This window comes from Takifugu flavidus, chromosome 14 (assembly GCF_003711565.1).
Source record: "Takifugu flavidus isolate HTHZ2018 chromosome 14, ASM371156v2, whole genome shotgun sequence".
Lineage (NCBI taxonomy): Eukaryota > Metazoa > Chordata > Actinopteri > Tetraodontiformes > Tetraodontidae > Takifugu > Takifugu flavidus.
The window spans coordinates 4377109-4400062 of NC_079533.1; the positions used below are offsets into that span (position 1 = coordinate 4377109).

Consider the following 22954-nt stretch of genomic DNA (forward strand, 5'->3'; position numbering starts at 1 on the left):
AGAGTCCAACCCCTCTTGAGAAGACTGGTTCCAGAGCCCTTGCCGTGCGTTGAGGTGAGGCCGACTATATCTAGTCGGAACTTCTCAACCTCGCGCACCAACTCAGGCTCCTTTCCCACCAGAGAGGTGACATTCCATGTCCCTAGAGCCAGTTTATACAGCCGGGGATCAGACCGCCAAGGTCCCTGCCTTCGGCCGCTACCCAACACACAATGCAACCGACCCCCTTGGCCCCTCCTGCAGGTGGTGTGCCCACGGGAAGGGGGTCGCATGTTGCCGGACTCCATGGGCAGAGGTCCGGCCACCAGGTGCTTGCCAACATGCCCAACCCCGAGGCCTGGCTCCAGGAAGGGGCCGCGGTGACCCGCATCCGGGCAAGGGAAACGTAGGACCAGTGTTGTTTTCCATCATTAGGGGGTCTTGGGCTACGTTTTGTCTGATCCCTCACCTAGGACCTGTTTGCCATGGGTGGCCCTACCAGGGGCATAAAGCCCCAGACAACAGAGCTCCTAGGATCATTGGGACACGCAAACCCCTCCACCATGATAAGGTGGTAGCCCAGGAGGGGCAGAATGCAGTCGTGAGATGCAAATGTTTTCTTTGTCTGCAACAGGTTTGGCAGTTCCTCACCCCCTCACAGAGAGAAGAAAAAGAAGAGTACAAAGAAACACAAGCGAGACAGGTGAGTGTGGCATAAGAGATGTGTCAGCACAGGAAAGACATGCTGACATTTTAAAAGGTTTGTCAGTGGCTACAGTCACAATGATGGATGAAAAATAAATAGAGAGGGGAAAATAAAATGTTAAAAAACATTGTAAGGACACATGTAAAAGTAGAGGAGGTGAGAATGAGATTGGCATTTTGATTCAGAGCCAGTCTCGGTGGCAAACAAGCAACTGGGCAACAGCTTCCATTAAAAGCCATCAGTACCAAGGTCTGCACATACAAAGAGATGTATGAAACTGATTATACAACTGCTGTTACTACATGAAGGGATGGATTGTATAAAAAGTGAAAGATTACAGAAGCAGCATTAAAAAATATTGATTAATCAAACAATTGAAGACTTTTGCTTTCCCAAGTGATGAGATCAAATGTTGTGACAGTGGTGTTCTACAATACTGCTCCAAAAGAAGGCTATTCCCCAAAGTTTCACTCCAGTAGGGAGGTGTAGGCTACTGTAGGCAGGAGGCTGTAGCTGGGACCTCAGGATGGGGCCACAAATGAACCACATACATTACTGTGACAGCTTTATTACTCTGCTCTCAGAAAATCAACACTAGCTCGGCCTCCCACGCAGCCACCCGCTGTAGGTGTGCAGGCACACAGCTCTGGGAAAGTAGCAATAGCACTCACAGACCGGCCTGTCTAATCACCATGGAAACTGTAGTGAGGGTGAAAGGGATACTGAGGTGAAGTCATTTAAGGATGGAAAGCCTCCCTGGAATTATCTTCTACTTAAAATCACAGTTAAAACAGATTTCATTTTACACATAATGAAATAATGAAAGTCATGTGGATTACTCCCAAAAAAAAATCCAACACATCTGCTGAATGATGAGCTCATCATGCAACACATAAAGATGTATGCTTAGCATTTAGCTCTCAACTGTATGTTATAATTATTATTTTTCAGGACTGGGGAAATTAGAATGTAAATCAAGTATATTTTGTGAATTAATAGAAAATCTGGATGAATGCAGTTCACTCCATAAACCAGGTCAATATATAAGGCATTGGCCCCATTCATGATAACGATGATGGCATTTTTATTTTCATAGGTCTGCTTCTGGCTCCAGGAAAAAGAGGAGATACAGGTGTGGATAAAACCAGTAGTTCATGACATGATCAATACTGTCACTCTTTATAGCTCTGTGCATTTTGCCACAGATGAGTTTCACCTGTAGGAGCCGCGAAGTTGATTCTGTTTTATCTCACACGCATTATTGTGTGTGGGACACTGACATTGAGAATAAACATGATGTCTTACTTGCAGGTCAGACAGCCCAAAGAGCAAGCATAAAGACAAGAACAAGAAGAAAAAGAGGTGAGACACCTTTGGAACTTGTTATGGCAAAGCTGCATGGTCATTATCCATATGCTTTCTTCTTGAAGTTACATTCACCCTTTTCTAAACTATTATTGATATTATGCATCTATTATAACTGAGCCAGATAGCCTTTGAATGTTAATGGCCATACGACCCCTCTTCTGAGCATTATGTGTGAGTACAGCATAATAGCCCTGCCATTCGACAGCTCCATTAGAATATATATTGAAAATGTCTGTCCGTGCATGAACTATTCAACAATTGGGCAGACTGCAGTGTTCGCTGCATTGTCCCCATGGTATATAACCCCCATGACTTTACATGTAAATGGATCTGAATGTGTGTTTGCTTACCTTTTCCATTTGCTGTCATCTCTCAGGTCATCAGGAGACACCCCGAATAGGAGTTCACAGTATCAAGGCAGCTGCTTTAGCTCCCGTAGCGCCTCCATCTCCTCCACTTGGAGCACCTCAAAATCTCCTATCAGGTACACACACACACACACACACACACACGCCCACACACACACACACACACAAACACACAGTGTATCTGAATTTGCTGTCTTTTTTTGTGTAAAGTGAACTTCTGTTCTCCCTCAACAATGTCACAGTCGATTAGGTGCATTTTTACTTATTACTTGGTTCTTCAGACTTACAGACTGTGTATGTTTGTGATATTTACAGCTACAGATACATCTCTGCCCATACTCATGCAGAATTATTTGACTCTGCTGGCTGGGCCGAATATAGATTATTTCATGCTGTAATCGGCTTTTGTTTTGGGTTCACAGGGTTTGGGTTTGTGTTGGGAAATTTACAGAGATAAACTGAAAGAGAAAAAGTGCGAAGTGAGAAATGGCTCCATGTGTGAGAGTGTGTGTTTTCAGTGCCACCCAACTACCCTCTGTGGTTTATACAGCAGCACTGCTCTCTTCTTTTACAGAAAGAATTCTAAGCACGGGATGGACCGGTCAAAGTCCAGCGCGTTGCTCTCCCCGACCACCAACACTTCCACCACCTGGCACAACGGGGATCACACCCAGAGAAACCGTAATGGCAAGACCGGAAAACTCAATCAAACTGAGGGCGAGAAGAGTCATGATGTATGTAGTCCCCTCTATTTTGCCCCATAACCCCCCTCCCCACTCAAATATACACACACATATTCAAACACAGAAGTGCCTCCACTGTCACGCTTGTGTGTTGGTTGACATGAATTCATATCTCTAAAAACGGAACATTTATTTTGTCATTTTGTCTGTTGTTTTTATTTTATTCTAGACTTGTAACAGATGCTCCTTGCTGCGGCTTCTTCTTTGGCTTCTGTTTGACTCCTCCATCTTTTTTTCTTTTTTTAGTTGTTTACTGGTTAAAAAGGGAGAGCACAAAGACAAATGTTTTTCAGCTGCAGCACACATCGTACCACTTGGGCAAATGTGAATATAGGTAGGTTTATAATGAGCAGATGATTGTAGGCCACGTTGAAAGAAAGAGACAGATCTGATTTTTCAATTTCAAGAGAGAAGAGAGTCAAGAATGAGATGCATCCCTGCAGATATAATGAGTCAAAGTCAAGGACGTCTGATGATGTTTTAATGTGATAACAGCCTGCAATCCAAACTGATGCAATTACTTAATGCACATCTCGATCAAAATGCTGTGTCAAAGGCAGGGCGAGTTGCAGCCTCTGTTCCATCACTCAGGCCTCTCTCCAAGCTTTTATGGAGGATTTAAACTAGAAGATATCAAAACAGAAACGAACCAACTCGTGGTTTAGAAGAATTGGAGTCAATGTAGGTCAAATGTGGATAGTGCCGTTATTTAAAATTTTAGAATTTTTATAATTTTCCATGTCATAGATTCACTGAATACGGAAGGATAACACAAGAGACCAAGCATGAAAGCTTGCTTTTCATGTCACTCTCAGCCTCTGAAAAACATGGTCCTCATAGGATTACAGTCAGTTAGCCTCATTTTGGTTTGCTTTTAATATGCAACAATTTAAATAAACAGGTACATATTAAGACAACAACAGTGTTTTAATTCACAAAGTCCAAAATCCTTAGAACAGCTCTGCATGATTTCAAAAGAACACCATCACAATTACGGTGCATCACATTTGAGTTAAAAGAAAAATTACAATATTGCTGTCCAGCAGATGGCAGGATTTATCTGCATTGCTGATGGATTTAGCACTTAACACAAAGTAATGTCAAATTCAGTAGTTTTGGTTTGTCATGTTAATTATGGCACTTGTGACACATGTTCACACAGTAATATTGTAATTTTATTTCCAATTTTTAATTATTAGTTATAAATCCTGCATATTGGAGGGGACCGTCTTAAAATTCGACAATGACTTTCCACATCATATCATCTTAGTTTCCTGTAATGGGATCATCATCAAATGACAAAACATCCAAAACTGTGAAAACACTCACTGCAGAGTTCTGATGACTTCTGTTTCAACTCCTGCTTGCATGTTTCTTAATGCTCTCTCTCTGTGTATTATTGTTTATCATTTTCATATCAGTAGTATATTTACACATGAATAAATGCCCCATTTTTTCTGTCTCATTTATACAAAAAGCACACAAATGCTTTGGAACTGGACCAAGTTGGTTAACTGGGTATGTGCACCAGTTTCTTCATGTCAGTATAGCTTTCTTTCCTCTGAAGCGCACACTCTGCTCTGTGATAGATTGCTCCTCTTCCACAGGCCTCCACACAGCTCCTGCCATGCCAGCCATGAGTTAAACAAGTGCTGCTGCGTGTCTTTACCATGTGGATGTGCATGTTGACTTTGGTGGTGGGGTGTTTCATGTTACTGATGTTTCTTTAGTCTTTCTGGTCAGGTGATTACAGAATGGGGAAGTCTGTTTGATCCAAGGTTGTCGGGGGTGTTCAGATGGGATGCTGCTAGTCTTGACAGTGCTGGGAATGCTGCCCGAACATCAAATATTTATCCTTTACTGAAATCAGTTGAATGGTTATGTGTGACAGATCCAGGATGCAGTTAAAGATGGATGTGAGCGATGTGACAGTTTCTGTGTTTCTGAAGCTGCTTGTGTAGCAGCTGTGGTTGTCTAATGTCCCTGTTGATGTTCCTGCAGTCATCCTACAGTTCTGGTTAGATCTGTCTCATGCACTGTGTAGGAAACAAATGCTCAGCTGTGTGCTGCTTTTATTGGCGTTTGAAAACCTAAAACAATGTGTTTAGAGTTGTTTCATTAAATAACAAATCTCCAATGAAATGCAATGAACATCTTATTTCTACAGGGAAAAGAATCCTTCTCTACTATGGACTCAGTTACTATTTATCTTCTTTGGTGGGTTTTATTTCTATTTTTGGGAGATGTAAAGCTTTATGTAGTACTGAGCTACATTTTTCCAAAGTACCTCAGATCAGACTATATCTAGATCAACCATTTTTTTAACTTTATCAGGGACATAGCAGCTTAACAGTGTGACACAGAATTCCGACTTTTTTAATAGAGCAGCACACGGCCATTTCGCTGGGAACCACCCTGACATGGCTGACTCTTGCACAGTGGATAAGAACTGTTCTTTTGGCCTCTGTTAATGAATATTTTCACAAACAGCCGGAAGAGCTCAGGCACACCGTCAGTAACAGTCTGCTCTTGTTTTCGTGTTTCAAAAACATCATTTGAAAAGAAAAGGTTTGCCTACATAGATGACTACCTCTTCCCCCCTCCCTCTCTCCCTCCCTCACCTGTTCATCCGTGTAATGTATGGCCGTGGCTCTCACATCTGTCACCTCTGCATGTAGTCCTCCTCCTCTATTTCCCTTCGCGCTAGCTTTTGTACCCCCCCACACACACGCGCACACACACACACACACACACACCACACACACACACACACACACACACACGTATTTCAGTACACATTTGGCTGCATTTGTACAAGCAAAAAAAGACAAAGCAAATCATATAGATTCTCCTGTAGACTCATCCCTTTGGTTCTGTTTTGAACTTCATCTGGATTTTCTTTTTTTCCTCTCCTCTCTTTTCTCCATTCATTAGTCTCTGAACAGAATATGCAGCGCTAATACTAAACGTGGTCATTGTCTTTTTCCCATTTCGCTGCGGAGAACACTCCTTTTCTTTCTTTCCTGTTTTTTGTTGATATTGCATACGTGTCACTGATTGAAATGGAAGGTAGGTAAAGCTTTGCCTACGCACGTGATCTTTATGCAGATGAGAATGTGACAAACACCCTAGCCTGAGTGACATCAATGTTTTTCTCTCTCTTTCCTCTGTCATTCTCTTAGTAAACCAAATTGAGACATTCATTATTATTTAAAACTCAAAAGACTGGATTGTGTAGAGCTCTGGTTTTCCTCTTTCCTCCTTATCGTTATACTGAAGTCCAATGTCCCACTCTATCTCTCAGGTCCAATACTTTCTTTTTCTTTCTTTCTGTTTTTGGTAGAATACATTCCTGTCTGTTCAACATCCCTTTGTCGGTGAATCCGACCACCCGTCTTGTGATTTTTCACCGCAACAATTTCAATAACTGTCTTTCCTACTGCAAAGTTCAGCCGCTGCTTTTGTTGTATACAAAGCAATGAATTATCACAGACAGTTCACGTTAATGCATACTGAGCCGTAAAATAAACACCTTCCTTTGAAGAGGTACACGTTGTATCACCTACTTAAGAGTGAGCTCCTGAATATCCTTTTAAATCTAGATAGAAGTTAAAAACCTACAAAAGCTATATTTGACCCGGCTGGCATTTCTCACTTTTTTTAATCAATCTTGAAACAGTTCTTTTAGTATTACTCTGGGTATCTCTTCCCTCATGTGTTTACAGTATTTGGGTATTACAGAGTAAAATGATATTGTGTTGCAGCTCAGTGGGGTAAAGGCTAACAGATGAAAAGATCTTTAGATTTAAATGGCTAGACAAGAATTCTGTTCTGACCCAGTGCAGAACACAACTACTGCAGAATGAATATTGTAGTTACTTATTTAAGGTTACATTTCAAACTTTTAATGTAGTAAAATCAAAACTTCCAAGTACCACCAAAAGCAAATACCAACACACATACACCAATAAGTGCGTTCAATAGTTAAACATGGCTTAAAAATGGATCTAATATTTGGCCACTATCGCTCTTCCTGCACTGTAGTCCAGCCTTTAGTCTTCCAAGTCGTGTTAATGAGCCGACAGGGTGATCGCGCCACCTGTGTGAAAGAAAGAACAGTCAGCAATAATATCAGCCAGAATAATCAGTGATTAATCTGACCTCCATCACTAACAAATATGGTGGAGAAACTGGAAATGGTCATCTCGGCAGTTCATACTGGTTGCAGGTAAAGTCCACGTAAGGAGATCTCACATTTACTTTAAAAGTAAATTTGATTACATTTCATGAGCAGTCAAATATGCTCCAAAAGTATCTTTCACTGAAAACCTTCAATAATTAACTTCAGTAAGACAAATGTAAGCGTCCTCTACAATGAGCCATTGAGCTTGGTGTGTGTGTAGAAGCCTGTAGGCATGAGGGAAAGTGAAGAGAGAGTGCTGTTCTCTGCTAGAACGTGAAGAACCCCCCCCCCCCCCACCTGTCGGTGGGTAGTTCCTCTCTGTTTAGGGAGGTAGACCAGATCCAAAGGATGTTCTCTCTGTGTGGGATTCCCTTCACACTGTGGTTCTGCACTTTGCTTTTTCAGTTCTATTCCACTGATTTTCATACACTGTCTCATGAGTCACTGCCAGGGAAGGGTTTTGTGTCTTTTTCTCTTGCATTTTGTGAATCTAATGATGCACTTATGTTGCCCCACTTTTCCCTTTTCTTCATACCTTACCTACTAAAGGAGGGAATACCACTTTATTGGTAAGTGGATGTTAACCAAAAGGGAGTTAAACAAGAGTAACCATTTTAAAAAAAAAAGAAAGAAAATGGGTCGCTGTTCACATCTCAGCAATTGTCTTCAGGGGAAAAAAATCCAGAAAAACATAAGCAGACTATTCGTTTTCTGATTCGATTGATTCAATTGTGATCTTTATTTTGTTCCTTCCATTTCTGTGTTGTTCTGTCAAGTTGTCCTCTCTTCCTGTTTTGTTTAATTTCTTCCAACCATTTCTCGTAAAACTGAAGAAGTCCTCTTTTCAGCTCTCAGAAATCTGTAGCTCTGTACTTTCTGCCTCTGCTCTTAAACTTATTTGATTTTTGTTTGATTTTGTTTCCCTCGTTTCCTCCTTTTATTTTTTGTTTGTTTGTTTTTGCAATTATAATTTCTTCAAATCATTATGGTTTTGCATGCCAAGTATTGCATGCGCTGCACCATAGAGGACTATCTATAAGCCATATGGAGAAAACCTACATCTTTTTCTTTTAGATGTTTACCTTCTTTTGGCAAGTACACCGTAGCACTGACTCCACAGCCTTAAACATCTCTAACGCTCTTTTTCTACTTCTCCTTTCTTCTTCTTTTCGCTCTGTTGGTCTTTGCTTCTCTGCAGAAGCCCCATCGGTCAACCTCCAGCTGTGCCAACATCCAGTCCAACCCACCAAGAGAGCAGAGGCTCCAGAGCGACACAAGCAGTAGCCAAACAGGACAGGCCGCCGCAGTTGGCAAGGTTGGGAGTGCGGACTGCAGAAGCACAGCCTTGAGGAGCTCGTCAGGGAGGAGGCGGGGGCAGAGGGGGCCCTCCACCGCGCAGAGCAGTGACTCAGCCCACTCCCAGCACACCCACAGAGGGAGGAACTCTCACCATCAGAGAAAGTAGGCATCTGTAGCTGATAATTTCTCCAAATTATCTGTAGTTGATGTTAATGGAATGTCACATCTATCAAGTTTAAAATTTTTGATATTATCCTTCTGTCAAACATCTCTGAACCTTTTTTTTGCTTGTTTGCCCACTGTTGCAGGTCAAAAGGTGGCCACTCCTTTAAGCGTCATCACCGCTCCAATCGGGCGCAGGGATGCCACCGGAGCCCCTCAGCATCTCTGGGACGCCACGCCCACAAGTCTAGCAAAAAGAAAGATGATTCTCACAGCAAACCAAACCTCCGAAATCGCAGCAGCTCACTGAGCAGCAGACATTCATCGTCCCGCTCTGGCTCCAGGAACAGAGGACCCAACAAGACTCGGTCCCCCCACATCAGGCAAAACAACTCCAGGTAAAGCCTTCTTCTCTTTCACAGCTCACTGAATCAGTTTTCATTTGGTTGCTGCTGTCGTGGTTCTTTTGTATCAGGGAGAGGGAAAATGCGAACCACTCTGATGCCGATAGCAGAGCTCGCCGCCGCTCACGCAGCTACTCTCCAATTCGCAAACGAAGAAGAGACTCGCCCAGTTTCATGGAGGCCCGCAGGATCACCAGGTGACATAGTTTATGGTCGTACAATCATATCACATTCTCTGACATTTCCCATTTTTTCTAACTTCTATACAGAGAAAGGACATTGAAATGAAACAATGATTTTATAATGATTTCACTGCATCTATTCTTTCTATTTTCAAATATTTATTTAATCATTAAGAATTTTGCCTGTCATCCTTTTTTTGCAGAGCTGTTAGATCAGTACGCTTGGTGAACAACTTTCAAAGCAATAAAGAAATGAAGAACAGTTTCATGGATTAGCAGAAACATTTTTCATATTCCTCAACATTTAAGCGCTGATTTAAAAAAAAAAATGAAACAATAACTTCTACTTTTGATGGTTCGTTTGGAGCTGTCATGAAATTATGTTTCTCTCTTCCTACTTGTGAAACATAGATGATTTCTTTAAAAGCTGTTGTGATGATGCTCATTCATATCTATGCCACGTGTGCACCAGCCATGGATGTCATGTTTGTTATTTCTCGCTCCAATCCAAAAGGTTCTGATGCCCAGACAATGGGATGCTGCTGAGCTGCTGCAGGCTTGTTACCCTGGTAACAGTTGCTGTGTAGCAGGAGTGTGCTGACTCCTGAAGCTCGACTGAACAGCAAACCCATCAGAGGGTTGAGTAAACATGGCCTCCCGCTTATCTTTTTGCTCCTTTACCTTCTTTCTGAATTTTAAACACAGAATCTCACACTCTGAAGCTGCATCTCACTGCCATTACGGACTAATGCTGTAACACATGCAAATGTTCTACAGATTAAATACAATCAAGGTTCGAAGCTGCACCATTCGGCACAACCTTCAGCACCGCTGACACGACAGGGTGGCACATGCCTTGTGGCAGCAGTACCACCTTGATAGTGTTTATCTCTGCACTGCTGACAGTTGATTCTTTTTTGGTGCATTGGCCTCCACTGGGAGACTGTGTTTGAATGCTCATTATCTTGCAGGAAGTACTACCAGGGTGGAAATTAACAAGGCAATCTAAGCTTCTCTTACACTAACTGGAAATGTATCATGTGTGTGAGATGTGTCTATGTGTGTCTGTATGTCTTTTTAACTCACAATGCTGATCTATTTCAGATCCTGCACTGATCACATTTCTCCTTTAACTCCACCAAACCTTGTATTAACCTTTCATGCACCTGATCATGACACTAACGCATCCATTTCATCTGCCCACACCGGAAACACTCTGTTCTCTCCCACAGTGCACGGAAGAGACCAATCCCCTACTACCGGCCGAGTCCATCATCATCCAGCTCTGAGAGCAGCCCCCCACGGCCCAGCCGTAGCTGTAGCTACAGCAGCTACAGCCGCAGCAGAAGCCAAAGCCAGAGCCACAACCGGAGCTACAGCCGGAGCCGCAGTCGCAGCTGGAGCCGCAGTCAGACCCGCAGCCAAAGCAGAAGCTGGAGCCAGAGCAGGAGTCGATCCCGCAGTCACCGCAGCTACAACAGCCGCAGCAGCTATGATAGCCCCGGTTTCTGAGCACAGCATTCATGCTTGGTGCGCAGTCCTGGGCCTTAGGCTGTCTCTAACACAAAGCTGGGATCAAAGAGGAGAAACATATTTGATTGAGTGCTAATGTCCATGTCTTTACTTATAAAGGTTTTTATAGGGTATTGGATTAATATGGTACCACATTCCATTTGGTAGAGCCCAAAGAACAACATCCCACAGAGCACTTTTATTTCTCCCCTGTCACAAGGCAACCAAAAATGAATTCATTGGAAATAATATATATATATATATATATGTGTGTGTGTGTGATATTTATATATATATATATATATATATATATATATATATATATATATGTGTGTGTGTGTGTGTATATATATATATATATATATATATATATATATACATATATATATCACTCTGTAAATAAATATATTTATTCTGACAATAGAAGAAATCAACTGAAGGACAAATGAATGACTTACTGAATCATGATTTTCATTTGTTGTTTCACTCCTCATTATGGATTCATCCACTGAAAGACTTCCATTTAAGTGCAGAGATCAACTCATGTGAGAACAAAGATTTCTGATGGAACAGGAGAAAAGTGAGGACACAAAAACAACTTTGAATGATCAAAACTGTATTGCATAGATTTGTCTCTATGGATGTTTCAGCTTTGTGAACTATGCACTGTAACCTATCTAGTTTGAATCACGCTCTGATAGCATGATGCATCAGAAAAAACCTACAGCGTGACAAAAGGACACATCCGCCCTCAATATACAGTAGATCTGTAGACACAGGTAAAAAGACTTTTGTTATTCTGTTTCTATTATGTTGATCTTGTGTGTGTGTGTGTGTGTGTGTGTGTGTGTGTGTGCGCGCGCGCACCCACACAGGTGTGCGCACAGGTGCAGTAGCGACTGCACTCATGCATATGTGCGGGAAAGTCTTCATGCACTCATTTTTGTTGTTGCAGTTGTTTCTAGTTCAGTTGTATTTATTGATCCATTTATTTATTTATTTATTTATATTTTTGCCACGGGGTCTGATTTGGTTGTCTTCAAAGCAAAAAACTGATGCGTATGTTTTCCACAAAATGGATGTGTCATGGCGAAGGCTTACGATCAGTGAACTTTCATAGCCGTGACTCTGAGATTTGAATCCAGCGGGACAGATTGTTCACTGTGGTTATTCATGGAGATGTTGTACCAGTTCATTTTAATGCAAGCTACCATGGCTCTACCTATGCTAAGGAGCAGCACCACCATATAATTGTACCCTACTGTGTTTCGTGTGGTACACCCCTGTGTAGTTTGGGCCACCATGTCTGTGTACTTTACGGTTACCAACCTGGCCATACAATCAGGGATCATGCTTTAAGTCTTCCTGAACATTTGTCTATGTTAGTGTTACATTTTCCAGTATAAGCAGACTTTTCCTATCTATGATATTCAGTAAACCTCTTGTGTTGTTATTATTCCAACCCTTCCTTTGGTTTTCCATATCATTCTTTGTATTTTAAAATGTATTATACCTGACAATAAACAGAAATAAATGCATAAATAAAGTAATTTTCACTCCTTACTCATTTATAATCTTATGTTGCTGTGCCTGCAGGTGGCACTCATACGAGTATGAACAAGTTCTGCCAAATACTGACAATCTGCAGTTCAAAGTTTTTCATTATTACCAAAAAAAGGCTTTGTGTAAAAGCCGTTTTCTGTTTATAAAAATAAAATATCTAATGGTGAGAATACAAATAGAGCCAATGATAGTATAAGTTATATTCTTTAGGGTTTCCCGAATGAGCTTTTCTTGAAGCAGATTCTTTAACAGGCACCTTTAAGACCTCGGGCACGACCAGAGCAGGAGGAGAACCGAAAACCTCAACCACCTTTCTTTTCATGAGACTAAATAAAATAAACGGTTATTTAGCATTCACCTGATATCAACAACATTCCAATACATGCTACTATAACAATGTTGTTGAGGAAATCATTCGAGTTCAGGTTATAGGTTTGCTGTGGTGTGAGTTTATTATAACGTATAGGAATACATGGGTAAACGGTCGAAGCTGGTCGAAGTCGTTGACCTGACCCAGAGCAGTAATCTCAGGGTCCCTTTGTCTTTCTGAATAAAAGGACCTTGAGATTACTTGCTCTGGGTCAGAATACAATGGCTATGGGTCAGGATGCAAATCAGAACAATATAAAGGGAAGAAACGGGAGAAAAGAAAAAAGTGGGGGAGCAGTGCCATTTGGGCTACAGACCTCAGGAACAATGGGTAATATGGTGGGTATCTGATAAGATAATCAGCACATCAAGCCAGAGGAGGATGGGAAAGGAGCCTCATCAATCACATCAACACCTCAATGATGGTGGGGGAGAGGTAATAAAATACAGACACATTCTTGCTCATGACTCTATTTCAGGCCATTGATAATCTCAGTATTATGACTAATCCATGACAAAATTGGCTTCAGTGTATGTTCAGAGTTTAGGGATGACATTTCTAAACTCCCGACATCATGTTGTTTCCCTGGGTTTTATATAAAGCACCCATAGAGACCTTTTTGATTATAAGAGAGGCTAAATTGAATTGGCTTTATCATCTCTTCTGGTGGATGGGGGTAACACCTTTGGATTCTTCTCATCACCCCCATTAAACACCACCAGTTGTTTGGTTGACAGTTGTTTGACTAAGACCTCAGCAGCAGTAGGAGAATTCAGATTCAGATTCCTTTATTTGTCCCACAACGGGGAAATTTACAGGAGAACATATTATACCTGACAATAAACAGAAATAACGCCTAAATTAGTTATTCTTACTCCTTGTTCATTTTGCGTGTTATGTACATGCTGTACCAGCAGTTTTTTGTGAGAGAATCTTTGATTGTAACAGACGGTATATAAAGATGAATTGATTGAATTGGCTTCACCAGCATGAGTGTTGGGGGTGGGGGAAAACCCCCGCTCAACAAGGGGATGTCAAACATCCCCCATTTTGAGTGAATTCTACCCCCCCCCCCCCCATGTTGAGTGAACCATCCCCCATGTTGAGTGAATTCTAACCCCCCTCCCCCCAACCCAGGCGGCACTAGTCAATTCTTATAGTTAAAACAAATGCCTTCATTTTACAGTGATTTCAAATGTGAAGAATTCGTATGGGATAATTTGAACAACACAGTAAAGGGATGTTGGGAGTTTGGAAAGAGTATCCCTGAACTCTGATCGTACACCCTTGAGTAAATGTTGTTATGGATTAGTAATGATACTGGTATTATCATTTATCATGTTTGACACAGACTATAACAGCAGTAGATCAGTATTTCCCAGTTAAAACCACATAAAATGATTTACAGACTGATCTCCCAGCAGCTTACTGGGTTCTTCGGATGGGAGGAGTGAGAAGGCAGAAAGGGGGGAGACCGGGCTTATATCCTGGGCAGTACTGGGCAGTTGTGATAGGCCTGGATTCCAACAGTGTGCCTCCATTGCTACTAATAGAACTTCTAGCCCATTCCACAAACGCGTGGAGGGGGGTGGGCTGGGGCTCAGGACAGATGGGAGGACTCTTTAAATAGGAGCGGTCTATAAAATCTCTCAGCTAAGAGGCACAGCACTCAGACGCAAGCCTGGAAAGCCTGAACCGAGCCATGGCTGAGAGACGCATTCCCTTCACCTTGCTCCGGAGCCCCAGCTGGGATCCATTCCGCGACTGGCACCAGCACAGCCGAATCTTTGACCAGGCTTTTGGTATGCCGGTTCTGCCCGAGGACATGAGCACATTTCCCAACACCCACTGGCCCGGGTATATAAGGCCCTCCATCCTGGCCCCTGATATGGGTTTTGTGATGCCCCATGGGTTGTACCCAGGAGCCACAATGGCTCAGCAGGCCCGTGCACTGTCCCGCCAGATGAGCAGTGGCATGTCGGAGATCAAGCAGACCCCAGAATCCTGGAAGGTGTCTCTGGACGTGAATCACTTCTCACCAGAGGAGCTGGTGGTGAAGACCAAAGACGGAATGGTGGAAATCACTGGTAAGTCTTCCAACACTTTTCAAAGTCTTTGTACTCAGGATCAGGATGTATTTCTCTTAGATATTAAAAACAACTTTCAATAACTTACACTCTGTCTTGACAAGGCCTATTAATGTTACAAGCAAGACCACAACAAAGTATTGTGTGTTTCTAACATCCGTTCATTAATTATCAAGGCTTGGAAACAGATTATTCCACTGTGCTAAGATTTGTGTCTTCACTGTAGAATAGAAAGTGAGGCGAGATCAGGTAAAAACAAACAGGCAGATCAGAGCACAGGACAACACTGCTACATTGTTATGACCTTAGTTCAGCCATTGGGTGTGTTTGGCTGCAGGACTGCTACAGCAGGAACAACATAAGGAACAACACATGCAGCAGGAACAACAAAGGGTTCAAAATGTGTGAGGGAACTTTTACATCAACAGCACGCAGAGCATGGCTGTTGAGTTTGTGGCCAAAGCAAGTGGAAACCCAACGGAAATCAGCGCCACTCTCGCTCTGCCTCACCATTATTTCACAAAGGGCCACTTACCTGCAGTTGTGGCTTTAGCCATGACTCACTGCTCTGTCTGCTGCTTTAAAAGGGCCCCTTCATAGTCCTGATCCAGTGTCCTGCACTCGAAAGAGAGACAATGTCTCTGTGAAGCTGCCAGTAGACAGGAAATCAGAAGGTAAACAAAGCACGGAATTGAGGCCGAGTGGAATTTGCTGAGTCCTGTTTCTAATGTTTCACCAGAGAGATCAGGAATATTTTTATAGATGACATCGTCAGCCCCTTTTATGCATGCACCAATAATAGAATGATCTCATGCAACTCAGTTGTGGATAAAGGATTTAAAATTACTGTGAAAACCTCTGCTGTTGCGCCTCTGTCGTATCTGAGGCTCAAGGACAACATGGCCATATAATGGGGATTTTTCATCTTCCATCTTCGCAGGACACCTCATGTTCTTTATTGCTGCCCATCAGCAGAGGCCTCTGCTCATGTACACGAATAAAGTAACACATTGTATAAGCAGTAGACAGGATGTGAGAAGTCTAAAATGGTCTCTACGTATGGCTCAAAAGTCTCAGTTCCTTTAATTGTCACTTATTTTCCTTTTTAAAAACATGTTCAGGGTGCACTCTTGAAAAACTGGGAAAAACTGAACAGAATTCTTCCCAGAGTAGAGCAGATTAGTTCCATATTTAGACTGAACTGTGCTCTCTGTTGTCATCCAGGCAAGCATGAAGAGAAGAAGGACGAACATGGATTTGTGTCCAGAACCTTCACAAGGAAATACACGTGAGTATTTTAGGGGGACACTGAGTTTTTTACTTGATTTTGAGTGAAAGTTACGATTCAAATTATTGCCGTTTGTATGGGAAAGTATCACTACTGGTAGTGAATCTGAAATAATTAGTGAAATTCAGAATGAACCAGCAAAATAATCAAAGGGTGGAGATATTTAATAAATGAGCGAAAGGATCCACAACACTATTTTAAAAATATCCCAGTAAATTGCTAATAAAGAGAGATCAGATTAGTGTTTATACCATTTTAACTGGCATCAGTGGAAACAACAAACTGGGAAATAGGTTAATTGACTGGTTTTTGTGGTACAGAGAAGCAAACCTGTCATAAATCCATTGCAGTACAGATTGGCTTTTTTTGTGATGCCACCCTAGTGCAATTCCTTCTGTAGCTTTGGTACGGGTCCAGGCAACTGCTCACAGCTGAATTTCATGCTGTGGAAATCAGCAGTGTCCTGACAGCTGTCCTGACTGAGCTGCAAGACTCTGCTGCCATCCAGGGGCCAGCACAGACACAGACAGACACAGACACAGACAGACACACACACACACACCAAAGAACAGGTTATAGTGCTGCCTCAGACTCACCAATGATTTCATTTATAGGCTCCCCTCTACAGCCAATACTGAGAAGGTGACTTCCTCCCTGTCTCCTGATGGGGTCCTCACTGTGGAAGCCCCTCTGAAAGTGGCAGCCATTGAGGCTTCCGAGACATCCATACCTGTCACTGTGGACAAGAAGGCTGTGGAGCAGAAGTAGGAAGACAGGCATCCCACCTGCACAACCACCCCATTCTCTCTCTTTCTCTCTCTCTCACACACACGCACGCATGCGCGATGAGGAATACTGACCTCCCTCTGCCTCTCAGCTCAGTCTCTGCTTACGAGCCAAAGTGACTGAGCATCGTGCACATCTGCAAGCAGTGCTATATGTCCACTCACGCTGCTGCTTTCTCTGCATCTGAATCCAGATAAAGCTGAGCTCGATCTCACCCAGACATCCATATGCATGCCCGCACGTGCTCTCTCTCTCTCTCTCTCTCACACACACACACACACACACACACACACACACGCACACATACACACGCACACACACACACACAGAGCTCCCTCCTGTGGAGTCCTCTAAGTTCCACCACACAAATTAAAAAAAAAAAATATTACTGCCATGAACAAATAAAATAAATAAATAAAGCAAAACAAATACCTTGTGTCTTTTTTTTCTAGATTTGTTACTTTGTTAAGACAACATCAGTCTGTTGTCTAAAGCCAAAACTGAAAAATGCTAAAACTTCAAGTTAATATCCATTAGTAATATCCATGCAATTTCAAAAATGATTAATTCTTAATCCTAAGGGTCATTTGCAGACACATAATACATCATGATTATTGTTTTCAAGGGGACTATTCATCTCTGTTTTTTTACAAGTAACTCTGATTATATGTAAAATAAGTATAACATACGCTGATAAATGAGACAATTTCTCTCATGCATGTGCAGGGAAATGTGGCATAAACCCCATAAAGGCATAATTTTATCACAGGGCATATTTAATACACAGATTGATGCATAGTTAATGAAGCATGTCACAAACTGATTACAGACTAAGTAGAGAATAAAGGTGGCTCTGTGTCTGTGTGCATGTAATTTATCGTTAGAGTTAGCGGTATTGTTTTCTTGATGTTTTTATTTTTAGTTATTGTTAGAGCAGAACATAATTTAATTCTGACCACTTGACATGTCACATATACATAAGTATCTGTTTCTTTTGACCGTCAGAGGTTGGCAACCCGGTCCTATAAGTCAGGCCATCTTTTCTGTCCGACCAGATAGATGTGCATTTTTCTCCTAGGATCCAAGTTGGTCAAAGCGGTTGTCTAGCTTGCAGGACAGAAAACCTGGCCAGAGTGGGATTTCTAGGACTGAGTTTCCTACTCCTGTTTGAAGTCCATCCCAGCTGTCATCAGGCAGGAATACAACCTGAACCAGATCACCAGTACACAAACACCAGTACACACACACACACACACACACACACACACACACACACACACACATGTATTTTAGTACACATATGGCTGCATTTGTACAAGATAATGGAATAATAATGTGGATGTTTGTGGATGTCCTGTGGGAGGACATTACCTGGAGAAAAATTACACAGGCACAGAAAGAACACGCTGATCCTGAATGCATTAACTGAAGGTATACGTATACGTATGTCTAAAAATTCCTGCCAAATTAAACTTTTACTCCATTATTCTTTCTGCATATTTTGTTGTTTTGCTACTCTATATTTACAGATTTATTTGAGAATATTTCTTTCAGTCTGATGGAGAGAGACAGAATTCTGAGTCACAACATTTTCTTCAACTCAAACACCATGACTGGCTCCATTTATCTTCCTTATGAATATACATGTCTAATAATTGAGACTGGTCACCGACATCAAACCCACATGTATGTGAAAATGTATATAAAAGCAAATGTATACATTTTCAATTAAGTGATCATTCATTAATTTAAATTAAATATTTAAGCACCCAAGTGTAACACCACAAACATTCCCCGACAGTAATTGTATGGTTTTACTTTTATTTTCTCTACAGACTTGGGATGGTCCTCTTAATGCAGTGCTCAGCTCAGAGGTGTGACTTGTGTTTTAGACTCTGCTCAGCTCAGTAATGGTATGAGGTGAGAACAGAAACCAAAACTCCGGGGCTCGCTCTTTCCTGTCGGCTTTCTTGTGGGTGACGGGCCTGGTCCTTCTCAATGACACAATCCTTCACATGATTTCATAACCCACAAAGCAAAACGATTCTGTTACTTTGGATGTTTGTTCAATTTTGAGTTCAACCCCCTTGCACAGCAAATAAATTAATTCCTCACAACCCGCACATTTCCATATGGATGAAGAGGAGCCTGTAAAACACATTTCTAGGATGTGGAAGAATTGGGTCATGCGGGGCCACAGGATGGGCTGTGATGTGTAATTACTGCTTTTAGACAATCAACCTGTGTATAACAGACTTCTGCCATCCTGCTGGCTCACGGCTTCCTCTCCTCTCTGTATCCATCTACAGGCATCATTGACTTCATAGCTGTGCATTGACCTGTGACTCCACTGACCTACTCAGCTTACACCTACTAGCTACTAACAGCTTATTGCAATTATGGGCCAATATCCAACCTTCCTTTTATCTCTAAAATTCTTGAGAAGGTGGTGGTGACTCGGTTACTGGAGCACCTGCGAAGAAACTGCCTGTTTGAGATGTTTCAGTCAGGCTTTAGAGCTCATCACAGCACAGAAACAGCACTTATTAAAGTTACTAATGATCTTCTTATAGCTTCAGATCATGGACTGGTTTCTATGCCGGTTCTGCTGGACCTCAGTGCAGCTTTTGATACAGTTGGTCACAGCATCCTGTTACAGAGACTGGAACATGTGATTGGGATTAAAGGGACAGCACTAGACTGGTTTAGATCATATTTATCTGATAGATACCAGTTTGCTCATGTCCATGGCGTTCCCTCTTCATACAGTAGGGTTAGCCATGGAGTTCCTCAAGGTTCTGTACTTGGACCGATCCTTTTCACCTTGTACATGCTTCCCTTAGGGAACATTATTCGGCAGCATGGGATACATTTTCATTGTTATGCTGATGACACTCAGCTATATCTATCCATGAAACCAGAGGAGACAGAGCAGTTAATGAAGCTTCAGACCTGTCTTAAAGACATAAAGTCTTGGATGTCTTCAGATTTCCTTCTCCTGAACTCAGGAAAAACTGAGGTCATGGTGTTTGGTCCTGAACCTCTCAGGTCTAGATTAGATCACATGATCACTCTAGATGGTATCTCCCTAGCATCTAGTCTCCCTGTGAGGAATCTTGGAGTAACTTTTGACCAAAATCTGTCCTTTAACTCACACATTAATATAGTCTCTAGAAATGTCTTTTTTCACCTGAGAAACATTGCAAAGATCAGGAAACTACTGATGCTGAACAGTTAGTCCATGCATTAGTCCATGCATTTGTTACTTCCAGGTTGGGCTGTTGTAATTCTTTATTATCAGGGTGTCCAAACAACTCTTTAAAAAGCGTCCAGGTGATCCAAAATGCCGCAGCTAGAGTTCTGACAGGTATTGACAAAAGAGCTCACATAACTCCTGTACTGGCATTTCTTCACTGGCTGCCCATTAAATTTTGAATAATTTTTAAAATTCTTCTTCTGACCTACAACGTCCTCAGATGCCATCCTACCTGGAGGAGCTAGTGACACCTTATCATCCAAATAGACCACTCTGCTCTCAGAATGCTGGTCTACTTGTGGTCCCCAGAGTCTCTAGGGGTAGAATGGGGGGCCGAGCATTTAGCTACAAGCCCCCCCTGCTGCGGAACCAGCTCCCTGTCCAGGTATGGGAAGCTGACTCCATCTCTACTTTTAAGATTAGCCTTCAAACCTCCCACTTAGAAAAAGCTTATTGTCAGTAATTCTGTAGTTCCAGTTATTATCCTAGACAGACAAATTATCATCTGTAGGGGGTCGTCTAATTATTAGGTTAACATCTTAGTTATGCTGCTATAGGCTGAGGCTGCCGGGTTCAGAAACATGATCACCTGACAGGCCTCTGTCACCTAACTGGGTCATGGTCTCCTCTCCTCTCCTCTCCTCTCCTCTCCTCTCCTCTCCTCTCCTCTCCTCCTCTCCTACTGACCTCCGACCCCACTGACCCACCCAACCCGACTCTACCGGCAGATTATTTTAATTAATATAATGCATTTCTATGTTCTACCTATTCTCTCCTCTACCTGTCCTCCCCCTTCTCCTCTCTCTCTACCCAGCCGGCCATCAGCAGGAGGGTCCCCATTGTTGGGGGTCAGGCCCTGGGATTCTGTACAGCGCCTAGAAACAATTCTGATTGTAAAAGACACTATATAAATAAAGATTGATTGATAGATTGATAGATTGGTTGATTGATTGATTGATTGATTGAAGGGGAGTTTTTCCTTGCCGCTGTTGCTTGTTGGGGGTCAGGCCCTGGGATTCTGTACAGCCCCTAGAAACAATTCTGATTGTAACAGATGCTATATAAATGAAGACTGATTGATGCAGGGGGAAGTGGAAGATGTTTCTGGTAATCATCTGAGCAGTTGTTGGTTTTCATCACTACTTTTTCTCCTTCCTCTCTCTCTGCTTGCAGTCATATGCGTTACTTATCAGCCCACTAATGCACATTCTAGATCTACTCCTGACTCTAGACCTGCAGGGAAGGTCTATTTATAGATGCCACAGCTACTAAACCTCCAGCATGCTGTGTACTTCCAGAGAGGAGATGGCAGACATGAATTAGTGCCAGCCTCAGACCTCTGGTGTCTGCTGTAATTAACTTAGATATTTCTGCTCTATTAGTTGATTATGTATCCAAATGTACTGTGGATAATGTACTTAAAGAACTTTGTCATGTTCAGGTTGCATCCATAATATGGCACTTGGTGACACTGAGCGGTGCCGTTCATGGGAGCCAGACATTCGCTGCCTTTAAGGGAGGCACTACTTTCAAAACCACTTAACATTTGAATTTTAATTCTTCCATGAGTCACTGTTTCCTCCCAGTTTAACACAGGCCTAAATTATTCATGCAAATCCCCATCAATCTAGCAGCTATCCAGCCCTGAACAAAGCAAAGCCTGGCAATTTCTAAAAGATCCATATTGTTCAGAACATTTTGGAAGACATAAAGATGTTATTTGGTGAGGACAGTTCTTGTAATTCACACATGGATTTATCTTCGACCTACCATGTGTGATGCATGGGCAGAAGACCATCCTGTCCTCTGACTGGCCAGTGGTAATCCATCAGTGTGAGGGCGAGGCTGGAAGCTGCTGCATTCTATTCCTGTGTTATAAAGGGGGTGGGGTTTCTCCATTGTTTCCCCAATTTTGGAGCTGAAGGGGTGGTGAATTGGAGCTCTTCCAGGTCCATCTCGTCATTGCAACATGTCAAGATTTGTGACTGTCTAAATACATTGTCTAATATCAAAAGGTTAATGAATGCATACACTGACTGATGCATGTTGACACACCTGGACTCTAAGCATGCAGCACAGACTGGTCTGACTGGGAGGTGAAGTAATTGAGTTATACATTTGTTATGGTTTCCGAGTCTTCAAGTCCATATCACTAAAGAATATGGAGAAAAAGCCATTATCTTCACTCTGGTGTTTAGTTTCCTCAAAATGGGCTGTAATTGCAGAAAATGAAAAACTGTGATTATCGAGGCCCTGATTCTAGCAGCTACCTTACAAATCTTTACCTTCTTCTGTTGGTTCTGTTGTCCATCTTCTGCTGCTTCTAGTCTCTGTATTCCACTCTGGTGGCACCATGATGGCAAAGGTGCTTCTTAGATGCTTCAAATAGAGGAAGTTTATCAACACCAACACGGAGTTGGGGTTACATTTGTTAAATTGGAACTCAAACCACCATCATTTACAATGCTAAGTAGTCTGGTCGATACTGGAGCTTTTTGCTACCATTACCAAGAATTGTATATCACCATAGCGTCTCTGTAACGGAGCAATTTATTGTTAACAATCCACTTCAGCAAATGGAGTAAGGTCAACACAGATTAAAATAAGATGTAGCTAACAAGCGCAATCATAAGAAATAAATAGAAAATAATCCAATTTATGTCTAGTAATTACATGTTTGTATGAATACATAACATCT

At 42.1% G+C, this 22954-nt stretch overlaps 2 protein-coding genes and 2 long non-coding RNA genes across 7 annotated transcripts in view; 3 read left to right on the plus strand and 1 right to left on the minus strand.

Annotated features, from left to right (window-relative positions):
- srrm3 (serine/arginine repetitive matrix 3) overlaps window positions 1-11148 on the plus strand; it is a 62062-nt gene extending 50914 nt beyond the window's left edge. For all 3 annotated transcript variants that reach the window (XM_057055539.1, XM_057055541.1, XM_057055540.1), the window contains 9 exons: window positions 614-682; window positions 1782-1817; window positions 1997-2047; window positions 2430-2537; window positions 2996-3155; window positions 8546-8808; window positions 8955-9206; window positions 9284-9409; window positions 10627-11148. In XM_057055539.1, the coding sequence (XP_056911519.1) occupies window positions 614-682; window positions 1782-1817; window positions 1997-2047; window positions 2430-2537; window positions 2996-3155; window positions 8546-8808; window positions 8955-9206; window positions 9284-9409; window positions 10627-10906 (1345 nt within the window). In that variant the 3' untranslated portion in view covers window positions 10907-11148. The remainder of the gene's footprint in view (window positions 1-613; window positions 683-1781; window positions 1818-1996; window positions 2048-2429; window positions 2538-2995; window positions 3156-8545; window positions 8809-8954; window positions 9207-9283; window positions 9410-10626) is intronic.
- LOC130538194 (uncharacterized) lies at window positions 6807-11496 on the minus strand. Of its 2 annotated transcripts, none has more exons than XR_008953809.1 (2): window positions 11365-11496; window positions 6807-7263 (listed from the first exon to the last, which is right to left on the minus strand). It is a non-coding gene; the product is annotated as an uncharacterized LOC130538194 (long non-coding RNA). The 2 variants fall into 2 exon arrangements; XR_008953810.1 differs by lacking the exon at window positions 11365-11496 and adding an exon at window positions 8924-9094.
- A 155-nt stretch (window positions 11497-11651) lies between these two features.
- Window positions 11652-12456, plus strand: LOC130538187 (uncharacterized). The gene is made up of 2 exons (XR_008953800.1): window positions 11652-11737; window positions 11782-12456. It is a non-coding gene; the product is annotated as an uncharacterized LOC130538187 (long non-coding RNA).
- Window positions 12457-14482: 2026 nt separating this feature from the next.
- On the plus strand, window positions 14483-17429 carry hspb1 (heat shock protein, alpha-crystallin-related, 1). The gene is made up of 3 exons (XM_057055581.1): window positions 14483-14926; window positions 16151-16214; window positions 16829-17429. Exons 1-3 carry the CDS (start codon window positions 14542-14544, stop codon window positions 16980-16982), a joined length of 603 nt encoding a protein of 200 aa, XP_056911561.1. The 5' UTR covers window positions 14483-14541; the 3' UTR covers window positions 16983-17429.
- Window positions 17430-22954: the final 5525 nt, after the last annotated feature.